Source organism: Olea europaea, unplaced genomic scaffold (assembly GCF_002742605.1).
Source record: "Olea europaea var. sylvestris unplaced genomic scaffold, O_europaea_v1 scaffold1019, whole genome shotgun sequence".
NCBI lineage: Eukaryota > Viridiplantae > Streptophyta > Magnoliopsida > Lamiales > Oleaceae > Olea > Olea europaea.
In genome coordinates this window covers 175,030-192,300 of record NW_019227515.1, presented here as the reverse complement: position 1 = coordinate 192,300, position 17,271 = coordinate 175,030, and the positions used below count along the sequence as shown (strand labels likewise).

Sequence of the window (17,271 nt, the reverse complement as noted above, 5' to 3'; positions counted from 1 at the left end):
TTGAAATTTTGAGAACAATTTTTTATAATATTTTATTGAAGAAATGACCACAACACTACATGAAATCCCCACCAAAATCAACACCACCACAATGCCACCACCAATCACCACTGCCAACCAAAATCAATGCAACCACCACCACCATCGTGGGTCGCTGCCACCACCATCAACAACATCACCAGTCACCATTGCCAACCAAAATCAACAGAACCACCACTGTCATTGCCAAAAATCACCATCGTCGACTATCACCACCACCATCAACCACCGTCAAAATCAACACCACCACCATGACCCATCACCATGAACCATCAACCACTACCACCGCCAAAATCAACACCACCACCATAAACCATCAACCATGGCTACAGCCATCACCACCATCATCAACCACTGTCAAAATCAACACCTTGTGATGGTTAGAGTAGAGAGGGAAGAAAACGTAGAAAAATAGAGAAGAAAGGGGAAAACGCAGAAACCAAAATCAACACTACCACCATCACAATCAAACATACCACCACCAAATCAACCAAAATCAACACGCGAACTTCACCTCCTGCAAATCGCAATCGGCGTCGAAGGGAGAGGAGATGGAGATGAAACGCATCATCGCCTCCCCACGCCGACGTAGGCATCGGCGCATCACCTTCGCTGCCTCCCCACGCTGAAGCCGGCGTCGAGAAGAGAGGAGGAAAAGACGGTTGAAGGAAGAGAGGAGGGAGACGGAAGCGATGGCTTAACGGATTTCTCCCTCCTATTTTCCTTGTTTTCAACCATTTTTGGGTTTTGTACATAAAACGCCCAAAACGTAATTTTGCGTGTTCTTCACAATTTTTTTTTTGCTATCCAAAAAAAAAGAAAAAAACAATGCGTTTTCACTGTTTTGAAGCCGTACTGTTTTCAAAAATCAAAAATAGAAAATGGCTTGAAAACAATATAGAGAACAAGGCCCAAGCATTTAAGATTTCAAAATTTCAAGACTAAAAAACGAGTATATTGAACTTTTCATGAAAATATACGATAACGGTCTAGTATTTATGCACGATAATCTTTCATGGGAGCCCGTTGACTCTCGAGTCATTACATATGTGGTCCAAAAATAAAAGTACGATGTCCATTTCAATGCATGTTTAGGAATCGCATGAAGATCCATTTGTATTTTGTTAATTTACATAACTGTCCTCGTGCACATGGGCTTCGGGTAGGACTATAATGAAACCGGATTCTTGATCACGTGGTTTGATGCGTTTCTGAAATATGATCACAATTTACAGGTACCATGTGAGAAGCAGAGAATCATTTTGACTTTTCATTTTTAGGTACAAGCTGTTCAAGAAATTTGGTCCATTATGAAATTAAAGAAAAAGATACTAAAATTGTACTGAGAATATCAAAAAGAAAAAAGCGTTAAAAACGATTTTGTTGGTTTGTTGGTTTTTTCCCATCTTTTCTTTATTAACACTGGGAATGATTCTTCAATTTTTAGATACATTACTAAGATTTGGTTATGTATGCAGGCATATACATGTCAATTTTAACACGTGTTTTGTACGTTTTTATGAATTATTAACTTAATTGATACTGAAATTATAATAAAGATCTATCAAAATATATTGACATCTGCAATTTTCTTATTAAATTTCACAAACCAAGCTCAAACTAAACTTTGTTCGTCTTCCATTTTTTGAGAAGAAGTTTCATTTGAGTTGGTGACTAAACCTTTTCGAACAATTTGATTTCTTTTTAAGTAATTGTCACAAAACGTTCCTATCTTTCAAGTTAATTGTGGACAACGTCCCTATCTTTCATTTTTTGACATTTTCGTCCCTACCTTTCACCTTTCTTTACACTGTGCGTCGTTTTCATCGATTTTTAATATAAAATGACTGATATACCTATATGTAAATAAAACAAAAAATGAAAAAAAAATACAACTATAGGCCCAAACTTTTTAAAAAGTGTAAATAACCCACCAAAATAATTTCACATTCTTCCCGCACCTCACCCCCACCCCAAAGTGACCTGCCAGCCATTTTCAGCCACCTTTCGGCCACCAAAATCACTTGATATTGACATTAACGAAAAGCCTTTAACCTTCTCCACAATTATCACCCAACAACTCCCCATAATTGGAGCAAAGACATTAGAAGAAGCAGTAGTTGGAGCTGAAAATTTTCCATTGAGCGACCGAACCCAATTAGAGTTGTTCAATCCAAAGTGGACTTTTAGGTCAAAGCCTAGACCAAAGGTTCCTAATAGCGTGGGGAGACTAATCGGGTAATCCAACATTTTGGTTGTAAATTGGCTCAGTTGTTTGTTGACCCACGGATTTTCCATCATCAATTGAGGTTCTAATTTCTGAATTGAACATTTGGAGTACCATAGATTCATGAAATTCCTTGGTCTCGAATTTTTCGCTTAAGGTCCGAAGTTCATCCATGAATTCAACTTGTTCTGGACGAAATTGGCCTTGACCCATGGTTAGGCAAGGTGAATCAGAGGGAGACGAGGTTAGCCCATGTGGTCCAAAACCATGTGTTAACCGGATGGAACTAGAATACGCAATATTAGGCTGGTGAAGCGAGTTCGCGATTGACGGTACTTATGTTATGGGAAGTTGTTGGATGGTAATTGTGAATGAAGTTAAGAGCTTTTCGTTAATGTCAATATCCAGAGGTTTTGATGGTCGAAAGGTGGTTGAAAATGGTCGGCAGATTGCGGTGGGGTGAGGGTGAGGGTGAGGTGCGGGAAGAAGGTGGAGTTATTTTGGTGGATTATTTGCACTTTTTTAAAAATTTGGGCTTATAGTTGCAATTTATTTTTTATTTTTCTTTTCTTTTTTGTTTTATTTAAATAGGAGGATATATTGGTCATTTATGTTAAAAATTGGTGAAAAGAACGTTCAGATCAAAGAAATGTGAAAGGTAAGGGCGAAAATGTAAAGAAAATGAAAGATATGAACGTTTTCCACAATAAATTTGTAAGGTAGAAATATTTTGTGCCAATTATCCTTCTTTTTAAACTGTACAAAATACAATTTAATTATAAACAAAATCAAACTATTGAAGATACACAAATAGAATTTAAGAGCAAGCGAACATTCACATAAAGAATATTAGATGTCCCAAAATGAAAACTCAAAACAGTATATCATTGGCACAGATTTTTAAAAAATAATTTCCAACCACATGTTTTCAAAAGAAAACTTACGTTTTAAATTTCGTTAAATTCATGGGCAGAATTGCAATAAAAATTGAAAAAAGAATTCGCTAGAAGGAGGGCTTGAACCTCCGACCTTGTGGTTAACAGCCACACGCTCTAACCAACTGAGCTATTCCAGCTCTCGTGTTATTCAAATTATCTTTTATATAAATAGCACAATGTTTGTTCGGATAATAACAATCGCACGCAACACAAATATTTTGTGCCCACACTCATTAGGTCAGGTAGCTTTTTCCCTTTCATATTAGAGATCAGTTGGAGCTTTGATTAATTAATATGAAATTATAACGTGATTGAAATAAGTGAATATACCAAATACGTGGTTAAAATTGATGCTCGACTTTAACCTTTGAAACAATAGGAAACTTATAATATATTCCAAACCAACACTAAATCTGAAGTTCATAGAGTTCGTTGAATCTCTGCCTTCAACGAAATTAACGTACTAAACTAAATTCTTATCCTCTACGAAAAATAGGATCGACGGAAGCAAACACGTCGTTTTAGTTGGCAAGAACAGTACAGGTTACACAAAACACAAACCAATGTAGGTTTAGAATTTCCAGTGAGACAATCCAAGATTCAGTCTTTGCTAGCCAAACCAATTTAATTAATTCCACGTTAGATTACGGAAAAAAATTATGATAATAATACACAAGTAAATTAAATAATGTCTGGTAATACTGAGTTCCATATCCCGAGAGTACTACAGATTTTCTTCCCCTAGTAAAAGACTTGGGGAAAATAAAGCACATTCATTAGGAGAACAGAATTAAGCAGTTGGTGGTTTTAACTTTTATTACCTAAGTAATGCTGCCTATCCATAATTATTTACAGATTGATGTACAAAGAAAGAGGGAAAAAAACAGTTTGGTAGAGACGGAATGAGGAAAAAAGAAGGAAGTGAAGAAAATCAGTTAAATTTTATTATAGTGCCATGTCATCAATCTATAAATAATTATGTACATGTTGCATTACTCTTATTACGTTGGGTGGGATAACGGTGTTTATATCAAAAACTAACCATCTGAATAGCCATATGCAAACTACCACCAAACATCGCTTAGAAGACTAGTTTCTGAATTCAAATCAACCTCGACCCCTATTAATGACAAACTTGACTACTAAGCAAACAGCTCGTTGTCAGTTGATGAAACAAGGTAGCATCTCGAGTCTTTCAAAATGCCACAGTTTCAGCCAGCATATTTACAAAGCACCACACTTGCAATAGAAAATGAAAATAAGGGATATTTACCATCTGATTTACAGAGGCAAAGCATTTGCAAATCCATTCAACCGAGGGAATGTAGTCTAAAACTCTATCATCATCTGCACCCGGGTCATATTTGTTCTTAGATTTCCTCTCCAAGCAACAGTTTTGAGACCTACAATTTACAAAGGTAGCGGCACCACATGAGGAAAACCTGAAGAAAAAAATTGTTAATTTGAGCTTATTGATGAATATTCAGCTTGAAACAAAGAAATGAAAGGATATGCCAATATCCATTGATACTAACTCAATCATATGATTTCAAACACGGTAAATGAACAAACTTTTAGTTTAAATAAACTTCGGAAAAGTGCAGATAAAAATGATGAATGCTATTGGAGGCCTTCTAAATAGAAACTAAAATAGAACAAAACTTGGCAATGCAAAGTTCACTAGTGAAGTTGTAAATAGTGTTTATTTTATTCCTTTTTTTCCTTTCAAGGGAGACTATCATGTTGATTATCCATGCGATCTACCTCAATAAGTGCATCAGCATAGTAAAACATTGGACCAATTGGATTAGCAGATTTTAATTTGATATTGCTCTTTGACTGACGCAGTACGTTGTGTAACAATTTACAATCACAAAATTTATATAAGATGTGCGCGCGCACGTGTGTGTGAGAGAGAGAGAGAGAGAGAGAGAGAGAAACCTGATTGCATTCAATAATCAAGCCTCATAAAAAATGAACCATAACCTTCTCCGTATCAGGTTAACCTAATCTAAATTAAGCAAAAACTTATTCTAGGAAATAAAATCTCAAAATATAAAATTATTAATACCCGAAATAAAAGTAACATCTAATTAATCTGATATATTTAATAATCTGAATCAGTTTCGCTCTAAATAATGCAATAGAGATTTCTTCCAATCCTCCACCAAGAAGTAAAGCAAGGTGTTATTCACTACCATTTTCCTTGGCAAAGTATGAGGAATTCAAAGTATACGTGTGTGTGCAAGTTCATGAATTGAACCAAAAATGAACACATGCACCACAAGACCCACATGAAGGATGACCATCACAAACCGATCCAAATTGGCGTACACATACAGCACAACTGCACTTGACATTTCTTTTTGCGAACTAAATAACTAAATCTTTTGTAAATTGAATGTGTTAAACCACTTTTCAAAGTACCACAAGCAAAAAGAGAATTTTTCCAAAAGCCACTGATCCATAAAGATCTTAATTTCACATCCGACCTCAGCAAACTACAACTAATTCAGTTTCTGAATCTTAACTATCTCTTCACCACAATCAATTCTAAGATGGACTGATGGAAAGCATTTCAGCACCATGTTTGATCATGCTCCAAGTATAATTCCATCAATTGCTCACCATTAAAAGATGATAACAAATAAGGCCTTCACAAATTTATCAATGCCCCTTATCATGGCAGGAAATGATTGACTAATTGCATGTTGATGAGTCTGTGCAGCCATGATTATTACCTTAAAAGAGCAGGGAAGTAATGGATATGGCTTAACATATATCATTTCTCCAATAACAATTTAAAACCCAAGAGAGTTTCATAAAACAAAGTTAAGAGTGCCTAGCAAAACCGAGGTCATTTCAGGCTCCTCAATCATATCAAAACATTTTTTATAGTCATACTAAACTGATTGTGGTTGCACACAAATCCATCAAGATGCTAATGAAACTCAATTCAAGCTTCAATTCTGGGGAAGAAAATTTGCAAGTGTTATAAATCTCTAGTGTTCAATGATAGGATAACATGATTTTGAGCCTTATCAGTTATAACTCAGCTTTCTCATTTTCTCTAATGAAGTTAAGGAGCTTTTGGGATTATAAATAGCCAGGCAATACTATTTAAACACATTGAGGTGGAATCTGACAAGAGGCGTCTACAGATGAATAATAACTCCTTCAATTAGGTTGGGAGGTACTGATATTCTCCAATTCAGGTTTCCCTTCAGAAATAAATCTTACAAGATGTACTCCTTCTGACTCGATCTAAATTCTAAATTAATTGATGCTCAGAAAAAGAAGCTAAAAGTGGATTTTATCATATTAATTAACATTGCCACAAGAAAATAACTACCCTTTGGCTAAGAGTGTAAAATTTCCAGATATCACGACCAATATGCTTTTCTCCAATCAATTACCCCAATAAAATGAGACGATGAGATTGCTAATACGATGAATTAGTACAGTCTGACTCAGTGAACACATACTTACAGCAAATTTAATTTGCAATCAATCACATAAATGAAAAGTTGTGACAAGCATCCATGTTGTAATTACCATATTAAAATAATAAATAGGTGACACCTAATAAATAATAAATGATTATATATCAGAACAGTGCATGCGATTTTGATCCTTTTTTAATTCCCTGTGATTGCAGTTTATAATTCAACAGTAACTCTGATAGGCAATTTGTTGTCAAACGACCTCCCGGGCAATGATGTAACCTCGGTTTTATTTATTATCAATCGGCCTTGGCTATATGATTGAACTTATGTCGATACTACCATCGAGACAACCCAATCCAATTTTCTACGGGTCATTAGAAGCAACCTATTTCAATAGTGTTGCTCGTGGCCCGTCCCATTTACTTGGATGGCTACGATATTCATTTGGAACCCAATACATTTTGTGTTAAGCCTCTTTTGGACCACTAAGTTAACCTACCCTAACTTACCATATATGGTCACACCTTTGGGCTATAACTCTTGGCTCCCTTCACGCCTCCAAAATGGTCGTCTTCTTTACTTCTCTCTGTGAGGTCTTCTTGGCTAACTCTCGGCTTTTCTCTCTCAACCAACCCGTGTGGTTTCTCTTGGACTATATTGATCTCATCTTGGCCAACTCTTTGAGGGTATGAGTAGCAATCGTAGGTGGGAAGAAGAATAGAGAGATTTGGGTGTGTCTACATAGTGGTGGTGTCGACTTTGGTGGAAACTGAGCCCGGTATCACTTGGGTATTGCTGGATTTTTGGTCTCACATCTGGTATCAAAGCTCCAGTCATCTTCTCCAACAAGAAATCGACCATAACCAGCGGCAGGTTCGCGATTTTCGAACGAGGGCCAAACCTGCAATTGCTTATTCTGACCAAACGCGACCTCCGTTGGACGAACGGAGGCCAGACCTATAACCAGCAAATGGAGGCACCTCCGATGGTGAGGCGCGTGGCGGCGGCGACGCATGGAGGACCTCTTGCGTGGTTTTTTCGTGTCATTTCACTTATTTTGATTTTCTGAACGTACTAATATGTTTAGTTTAGTGTTTCAGATTGTACAGAAAAGATTGGACGATTTTGCCCCTACCTTCAATCTGCATTTGTTGCTGATCAAAATTGCTATATTTGCTAAATCTTTAGGGCGAATAATGGTGGCCCTAAAGCAGTAAATTCGCATCTCTCCACGTAACGGACTCAGATAGGTCCGCTCTGATAAATTGGTTGAAAACTTTATATTTTTGCATTAGCAGATCATTGTGTGGGGTGATCATTAGGTTTGGGGTTGTCATTGCTTGTACTAAAATTAGGGTTACGTACTCTTAATTATTTGATTGAGTATTTGTCTTTTAGTTAAATCAGTATTTGAGTCTCAATGACATAACTGTTGTGAAACTAGTTATCTGCTAGACGTATCTTTTGTTGCATTGTTACTTCCGTTGCTTGCTTATTCTGTTAGAACTACCTTGACCTTACCCGTTCGAACATTCCCTTGATCTAAGACCGCGAGTCTTACGAAACCCTGGGAATCTAGAACGGTGTATACTGTCTGTGACCCTAGGACTACTTTGTGTGGTTTGATTGTGTTTTTTATGCTCTCTTTAACTATTGTGTAAAGATGACAACTCACAACTTTGATTTGGGAATTTTTAATGAAAATGGTGATTTTGCTATTTGGCAACAAAAAATGAAGGGCATTTTAGTCCAACAAAAAGTTTCAAAGGCCATTGAAGGCAATTTTTCAACTGATTTTTCACAAGAACAAAGAGAAGAAGCCGATGAACTTGCTTATATCTCAATCATTTTACATTTGTTTGACGCCGTTTTAAAAAAGGTGGGTAAACTGAAAACCACTAAAGAACTTTGGAAAAAATTAGAAGACTTATATTTGCTTAAGTCTACACCGAATAAACTTTACTTGCTCGAACGTTTTTTCAATTTTAAAATGGATCATTCAAAAGATCTTGATGATAATTTAGACGTGTTTAACAAATTGGTGCAAGATATAGTTAATTGTGATGAGATTGTGTCCGAAACTTATAAGGCTATAATTTCGCTCAATGCAATTCTTGATTCTTATAAGGAAGTTAAGAACGTCATTAAGTATGGTAGAGACATGTTGACACCTGAAATTGTCATAGATTCCCTTAGAAGTAAAGAAATGAAAATTAGGACTGAAAAACACGATAAGAGGAATGGTGAGGTACATATGAAGCGAGGTAGAACTCAATTTAGGCAAAATAGTCATGATGGATATCAAACTAGTGGCGAGTCAAGTGGTAATGGATGGAAGAAGAAGAGCAAAGGTAGGTCTAGATCAAAATCTAGGACTAAGACAAGAAAATGCTATGGTTGTGGAAACACGGGGCATCTTATAAAGGATTGTCACAAGGAGAAGGGTAAGCTAAAGGTTAAAGAGAGAGATGAGGTCAATGTATTAGCATCTACTTCCAATATAAACGGTGGTGAGGTCTATATGATTACAAGTCCCGTTGCATATACTGCTGAATTAAATCTAACTGCTAATTCCCGCATACATGAGTGGATACTTGACTCTAGTGCATCCTTTCATGTGACGTCTGAGAAGAATTGATTTTATAAATTGCATGAATCTAATGTTGGGCATGTTGTGTTGTGTGATAACTTTGCCTATACTATTGCCGGAATTGGTGACATAAACGTAAAATTTGACACAGGTTTTGTGTACATGTTAAAGGATGTTAGACATATTCCTGAATTGTCTAGGAATCTGATTTCAATAGGGAAACTTGAAAATGATGACTTTACTGGTAAAATTGAAAATGGTATGCTAAAAATGATCAAGGGTGATTTAGTTTCCATTAAGGGAATTAAGAAAAACGATATATATATTACTACTGGGGAAGTGATTAGAAATTTGAACTCCTCTATCTCTTCTGCAAAGATTGATCACACACACACACATGGCATAATAGACTTGCTCACGTGGGCATCAAGGGACAAGCTACTAAATGAAAAATGTGCTTTTGATAATGAATGTGTCAGATTTGTCATTTTGTGATCATTGTGTGCTTGGTAAGCATCATAAAACTTCTTTCTCCACGAGTGTTAATAGAGCTAAAGGCATGCTTGAATATGTGCACTCTGATCTGTGGAGTCCTGCTAGTAATCTCACATCGGATGGAAATAGGTATTTCCTGTCTATTATCGATGACTACACTAGGAAAGTGTGGGTCTATCTATTGAAAGATAAATCTGAGACCTTTAATAGTTTTAACAATTGGAAGAGACAAATGGAAAATTAAACTGGCAAGAAAATCAAATTTTTAAGGACAGATAACGGCCTAGAATTTTGCAATAAGAAATTTGATAGTATGTGTAAAGAAAGCAGCATAACTAGACATAAGACCGTTCCTTACACCCCATAGCAAAATGGGGTAGCAGAAAGGATGAATAGGACCATACTTAATAAAGTACGTTGCATAATGATAAGTTCTGGTGTTCCCAAGTCATTTTAGGGTGAGGCTGTTAGGACTGCTTGTTATTCAATTAACCTGACTCCTTCTGCTGCATTGAATGGTGACACTCCGCATGAGAGATGGTCGAGTAAATTGAGTGATTACTCGATACTTAGAACTTTTGGCTATACAGTTTTTTCTCATCAAAATGAGGGTAAGCTTGAACCTAGAGCTAGGAAGTGTGTCTTTCTAGGATACCCCAAGGGTGTAAAAGGTTATAGGTTATGGGATAGAAGCCAAAAAAGGGTTAAGATCATCATGAGTACGGATGTCACGTTTAACGAGAATGAGATGCCGTGTATTAAAGGGGAAACTGAACCTGAGAGTGAAACTGAACCAGGTGAAGAGAGAGACCCGTTTAAGGTGGAGTTAGGAAAGCTCAGTACACCTGCCCCTACTTCTCTTAATGAGGTGGAGATTCAAGTTCAGGAACCTGAGGTGGAGAATAGTAACGAAATAGTGATAGAAGAGCACTATGAGGAAAAAAACCTTTAACTAACTACAACTTAGTTAGGGATAAAGAGAGGAGACAAACGAGAGAACCTAAAAGGTTCGATTTTGAATCTGAATTAGCTTTCGCCCAGGCTAATTATGAAGAACCAGCTGATAAAGAGTCAAAAACCTTTGAAGACGCAATAGGCAGTTATCAATCTAATGAATGACTTAAGGCAATGAAAGAAGAGATGAGTTCCCTAGAAAATAATCATACCTTGGAGCTAGTACCTAGGCCTAAGAACAAATCAATTGTTGATTGCAAATGGGTCTTTAAGGTTAAAGAAGGTACTAGCAGCTCGGAACCCTTAAGTTTTAAAGTTTAGTTAGTAGCTAAAGGCTACACACAGAAGGAGATCGTTGATTATAATGAGATTTTCTCACCAGATGTTAAGTACACCACTATTAGGGTCATGCTCGCATTGGTTGCACACTTTAACTGGGAACTTGAACAACTTGATGTAAAAACTGCTTTTTTACATGGTGAGCTTGATGAACAAATTTTCATGAATCAACCAAAAGGTTTTAAGGATAAGTTAAAACCTGATTATGTGTGTTTTTTGAGAAGATCCTTGTATGGTTAAAATAATCTCCTAGACAGTGGTACAAGAAATTTGGTTCCTTTGTACTCACTATAGGGTTCCCAAGAAGTAAATTTAATCACTGCTTGTATTTTCAACNAAAAATGATCAAGGGTGCTTTAGTTTCCATTAAGGGAATTAAGAAAAACGATATATATATTACTACTGGGGAAGTGATTAGAAATTTGAACTCCTCTATCTCTTCTGCCAAGATTGATCACACACACACACATGGCATAATAGACTTGCTCACGTGGGCATCAAGGGACTTAAGCTACTAAATGAAAAATGTGCTTTTGATAATGAATGTGTCAGACTTGTCATTTTGTGATCATTGTGTGCTTGGTAAGCATCATAAAACTTCTTTCTCCACGAGTGTTAATAGAGCTAAAGGCATGCTTGAATATGTGCACTCTGATCTGTGGGGTCCTGCTAGTAATCTCACATCGGATGGAAATAGGTATTTCCTGTCTATTATCGATGACTACACTAGGAAAGTGTGGGTCTATCTATTGAAAGATAAATCTGAGACCTTTAATAGTTTTAACAATTGGAAGAGACAAATGGAAAATTAAACTGGCAAGAAAATCAAATTTTTAAGGACAGATAACGGCCTAGAATTTTGCAATAAGAAATTTGATAGTATGTGTAAAGAAAGCAGCATAACTAGACATAAGACCGTTCCTTACACCCCATAGCAAAATGGGGTAGCAGAAAGGATGAATAGGACCATACTTTATAAAGTACGTTGCATAATGATAAGTTCTGGTGTTCCCAAGTCATTTTAGGGTGAGGCTGTTATGACTGCTTGTTATTCAATTAACCTGACTCCTTCTGCTGCATTGAATGGTGACACTCCGCATGAGAGATGGTCGAGTAAATTGAGTGATTACTCGATACTTAGAACTTTTGGCTATACAGTTTTTTCTCATCAAAATGAGGGTAAGCTTGAACCTAGAGCTAGGAAGTGTGTCTTTCTAGGATACCCCAAGGGTGTAAAAGGTTATAGGTTATGGGATAGAAGCCAAAAAAGGGTTAAGATCATCATGAGTACGGATGTCACGTTTAACGAGAATGAGATGCCGTGTATTAAAGGGGAAACTGAACCTGAGAGTGAAACTGAACCAGGTGAAGAGAGAGACCCGTTTAAGGTGGAGTTAGGAAAGCTCAGTACACCTGCCCCTACTTCTCTTAATGAGGTGGAGATTCAAGTTCAGGAACCTGAGGTGGAGAATAGTAACGAAATAGTGATAGAAGAGCACTATGAGGAAAAAAACCTTTAACTAACTACAACTTAGTTAGGGATAAAGAGAGGAGACAAACGAGAGAACCTAAAAGGTTCGATTTTGAATCTGAATTAGCTTTCGCCCAGGCTAATTATGAAGAACCAGCTGATAAAGAGTCAAAAACCTTTGAAGAGGCAATAGGCAGTTATCAATCTAATGAATGACTTAAAGCAATGAAAGAAGAGATGAGTTCTTTAGAAAAGAATCATACCTTGGAGCTAGTACCTAGGCCTAAGAACAAATCAATTGTTGATTGCAAATGGGTCTTTAAGGTTAAAGAAGGTACTAGCAGCTCGGAACCCTTAAGTTTTAAAGTTTAGTTAGTAGCTAAAGGCTACACACAGAAGGAGATCGTTGATTATAATGAGATTTTCTCACCAGATGTTAAGTACACCACTATTAGGGTCATGCTCGCATTGGTTGCACACTTTAACTGGGAACTTGAACAACTTGATGTAAAAACTGCTTCTTTACATGGTGAGCTTGATGAACAAATTTTCATGAATCAACCAAAAGGTTTTAAAGATAAGTTAAAACCTGATTATGTATGTTTTCTGAGAAGATCCTTGAATGGGTTAAAACAATCTCCTAAACAGTGGTACAAGAAATTTGGTTCCTTTGTACTCACTATAGGGTTCCCAAGAAGTAAATTTAATCACTGCTTGTATTTTCAACATAATGAGACTGATGATAATTATCTGTTTTTGTTGCTCTATATGGACGACATGCTCATGATTGGAACATCCACTAAGTGGATAAATAACATAAAAGCAAAACTAAGTAGTGAATTTGACATGAAAGACCTAGGTAAAGCTAAGAGAATCCTAGGTATGAAAATAGAAAGAGATAGGTCAAATTTCGTTTTGTTTTTGCATCAGTCTCCATACATATCCAAAGTATTGAAGAAATTTAATATGAGTTATTGCAAACCTATCACGTTGCCTCTTGCTAATCATTTTGTTTTATCGAAGGAACAATCCCCTTGCAATGAGCGTGAAGTAGAATATATGAATAGAGTACTTTACTCTAATGTGATTGGTTCCATAATATATTTGATGGTTTGCACTAGACCGGATTTATGTTTTGCTGTTAGTACTCTCAGTAGATACATGGCTAATCCGAGCCCTGAATATTGGGAAGTATTAAAGTGGTTATTAAGGTACTTGAAAGGTACGGGTGATGTAGGTCTAAAGTTCAGTGCTAATGAGGAAGGTGTAAAATTGAAGGGTTTTGTAGATACTGATTATGCGGGAGATAGGGATGGTAGGAAATCGACTTCCTCTTACGTGTTTACCCTATCAAATTCATGTGTTAGTTGAAAATCACAGTTACAACATATTTTTGCACTATCTACCACTGAATCTGAATATATTACTACTATTGAAGCAATTAAAGAGGCCTTATGGCTTAAAGATTTACTTCATGAACTATGTGTCTTGAATGAATATGTGGTAGTGTATTTTGATAGTCAGTAATCTATACATTTGTGTAAGAACCCATTTTTCATGAGCGCACTAAACGCATTGATGTTAGACTCCACTTCATTAAAGATATAGTATCTCAAGAGGTGGTAAGACTTGAAAAGGTCCACGCCCACTACAATCCTTCCGATATGGGGACGAAGGTACTGTCACTGGCAAAGTTTAGAAGTTGTAAGGAATTTCTAAACATTGGTACAGGTAAATGATTTCCAATTTTATTGATCTGTTAGAGGTGTCACTAATGAAAGACATTTTGTTTTATAGGTCCTTTGACACCAAGGTGGAGGTTGTTAGGTAATTTGTTGTCAAACGACCTCTCGGACAATGATGTAACCTCGATTTTATTTATTAACAATCGGACTTAGCCATATGATTGAACTTATGTCGACACTATCATCGAGACAACCCAATCCAATTTTCTACGAACCATTAGAAGCAACCTATTTTAATAGTGTTGCTTGTGGCCCGTCCCATTTACTTGGATGGCTACGATATTCATTTGGAACCCAATACATTTTGTGTTAAGCCTCTTTTGGACCACTAAGTTAACCTACCCTAACTTACCATATACGGTCACACCTTTGGGCTATAACTCTTGGCTCCCTTCACGCCTCCAAAATGGCCATCTTCTTTACTTCTCTCTGTGAGTTCTTCACGGCTAACTCTCGGCCTCTTTCTCTCAACCAACCTATGTGGTTTCTCTTGGACTATATTGATCTCATCTTGGCCGAATTTTTGTGGGTATGAGTAGCAACCGTAGGTGGGAAGAAGAAAAGAGAGATTTGGGTGTGTCTACATAGTGGTGGTGTCAACTTTGGTGGAAACTGAGCCCGGTATCACTTGGGTATTGCTGGATTTTTGGTCTCACAAACTCCATTCTATAATTTGAACAAAATAAAAATCTTGTGAACATACATGAGACTTGAGAGGTACACCATGTGAATAAAGAGAGACAGATTCGAAGCTTAACTTATGCTAGCTACTGCATCCATTTTAGCAATTGATATGCAAGCACTTTATTTCACAGTGCATTATAAATTAAAGGTAAAGGGAATTTTGATATTATGATATGGAATGGATCAAGAAGAAAATATAAAGTCAATCCGTGGATATTTAAAGAACACAGTTAGCAGGAAAAAACAATTTGCAGGCCATAAACGAAGAAAAACTGTAAAATTAATGCAGGGACTGTATATATTCTTAACAAACTCGAACCTACCTAATGTGTTTTCCACTTCTTTAGAAGTTCCTCATAAACAAATGTCTTTCCCACTTTACCTAGGGTTTGTTTCAACTTTGACAACGTCGCAGAGCTCAACTTAATTCCTCTTTCAATCACATCCTCAGCAAATTTAACTGCTTCAGGAACCCAATTGATGTCTCGAAGCCCCAAAACCAACAAATTACTGGTTTCCTCCAAATCCAAACTATAATTTTCAACCATACATCTCCATATCCTAATTGCCATACGAGGATCCTTAACTTCTATGTAGGCTTTAACTGCGACACTGCAGTCTGTCTGTATAGGCACAAACTCATTTTTCACCATCTCATTAAAGATTGGCGCAGCCTCTCTCAGCCTTTTGCATCTAATCAAAAAGTGAAACAGTAGGTTGTAAGTTTCAGAATCAGGGAAAGCCCCATTATAAACCATCTCATCTAACAATTTTTTAGCAAAATCAAAATCCTTGAGATTACAATACAACGAAATCAATGAATTATACATTCCTGTATCTGGCCTACAAATATTTTTACCAACCATCGCCTCCCAAAGCAGTGTAGCTCCTTTTGCATCACTCTTCCTCACACATACATCAATTGCAAACTTAAAGAATTTCATCCCAGGGAAGCATCCCCTATCTATCATTGTATTTAAATATTTCAATGCCTCGTGAACACCTTCAGGACCCTTAAGCAGAGTACTCAAGAATGAATCATAAGCGGGCACGTTCCTTGGATCCCAGCCAATGTCAGCCACCATCTCCGAAAAAGTCTGCCTAGCTCTACCCACATCACCCTCATTTTCCAACCCTTCCAACAAAATTGCATATGAATCTGCGTCCACCCTAATCGTATTCCTTGCAATAACAAAAAAATCTGATGCCTCTGGTGTCTTCCCTTCTCTGCAAATTGCACTCAGCAGTGAATTCAACGCCACAACATCCCTCGGCACACCATACTGATCGATTACCTCAAATGTCATTAATGCCTCCTGTACACGATTCCCTACCACATAACTACTAAAAACAGACGCAAATGTAGCCAACGACAGCAAGCCTTCTTTCCTCATGGATTTAATAGCATCCCACATTGCATCAAACAGGCCATTCTTGCCCAACAAATCCACAACCAAGTTCCAAGCGTACGGACTATGCTTGTCATTCAACTGGAACCCGGACCATCGAAAGAACTTCACTGCCGGACCCGGGAATCCATACGACAGTTTGAGCACCTCCTCTACGTCTTCTTGTGACACCCGGATTCCAGTGTCTTCAAGCAACTTCTCCACACTCGCAGAGGGAGTGTTAGATATGATTTCACAAAGGATTTTTACCTTGGGGGTCAAAGAGGGGACTTCAAGGTATGAGATGAATTTTGAGCGCTTACCCATTATTTGTTGATGGGAACTGTGATGTGGATGGGGGCGAAAATCATTTGTTGCGGATGACGGAGAGTGATTGCTGTGACGGCGGTAGTGCTTATTGTTGGGGTCAATTTTGGAGGATGAGGAAGAGGAATCATCGTCTTGGGGTCTTTTCCTGCCTTGTCCCATGGCTTCCTTTTTCCTATTTTTAAATTGTGACTGGAGAAGAAGATGGAGCCTTTATTAAATTATTGAAATATTTTGGGAATTTACACCAGCATCTGAAACTGAAAGCCCTAGCTCAGGACATGACGTCATGAGTGTATTCTTGTATTTCAATTATATAACGACCAACATATCCTCTCACATATTATCAATTTTTTATTTTTTTTTTTATTTTTCTTGTTTCTCTTGAAATTGTCATAATTTACAGGCCTAGGTTAGTTAAAAAAAAATAAAAAATGGAATTATGCTATTTTGCAATTTAATGATTTTTCAAGAATTCATATATAATAAAAAAATATTTTCTTTTTCTTTTTCTTTTTTAAGGAAAATTTTAAGAAGACAAGACAACTATAATTACATTGTTAATAAAAATATATAATTTTGTGTAAAGAATGTCATGTTAGTAATGTAGTCAAGATGTTTGAATTAA

The 17,271-nt window shown here is 36.9% G+C and overlaps 1 protein-coding gene and 1 non-coding gene across 3 annotated transcripts; both read right to left on the bottom strand.

Annotated features, from left to right (window-relative positions):
- Positions 1-3,267: 3,267 nt before the first annotated feature.
- On the bottom strand, positions 3,268-3,341 carry TRNAN-GUU. Its single transcript has one exon. It is a non-coding gene; the product is annotated as a tRNA-Asn (tRNA).
- Positions 3,342-4,260: 919 nt separating this feature from the next.
- On the bottom strand, positions 4,261-16,897 carry LOC111372635 (pentatricopeptide repeat-containing protein At1g77360, mitochondrial-like). 2 transcript variants are annotated; one of them, XM_022995018.1, is made up of 2 exons: positions 15,252-16,897; positions 4,261-4,607 (listed from the first exon to the last, which is right to left on the bottom strand). In XM_022995018.1, the coding sequence occupies exon 1, from the start codon at positions 16,803-16,805 to the stop codon at positions 15,252-15,254; it is 1,554 nt and encodes a 517-aa protein (XP_022850786.1). In that variant the 5' UTR covers positions 16,806-16,897; the 3' UTR covers positions 4,261-4,607. The 2 variants fall into 2 exon arrangements, with proteins under 2 accessions (XP_022850786.1, XP_022850785.1); XM_022995017.1 differs by having other exon boundaries at positions 4,261-4,646; positions 15,252-16,896.
- Between the last annotated feature and the right edge of the window lie 374 nt (positions 16,898-17,271).

What these genes read in the sequence shown, in the direction of transcription:
- LOC111372635 (XM_022995018.1), bottom strand. Translation starts at nt 16,805, where the DNA reads ATGGGACAAGGCAGGAAAAGACCCCAAGACGATGATTCCTCTTCCTCA.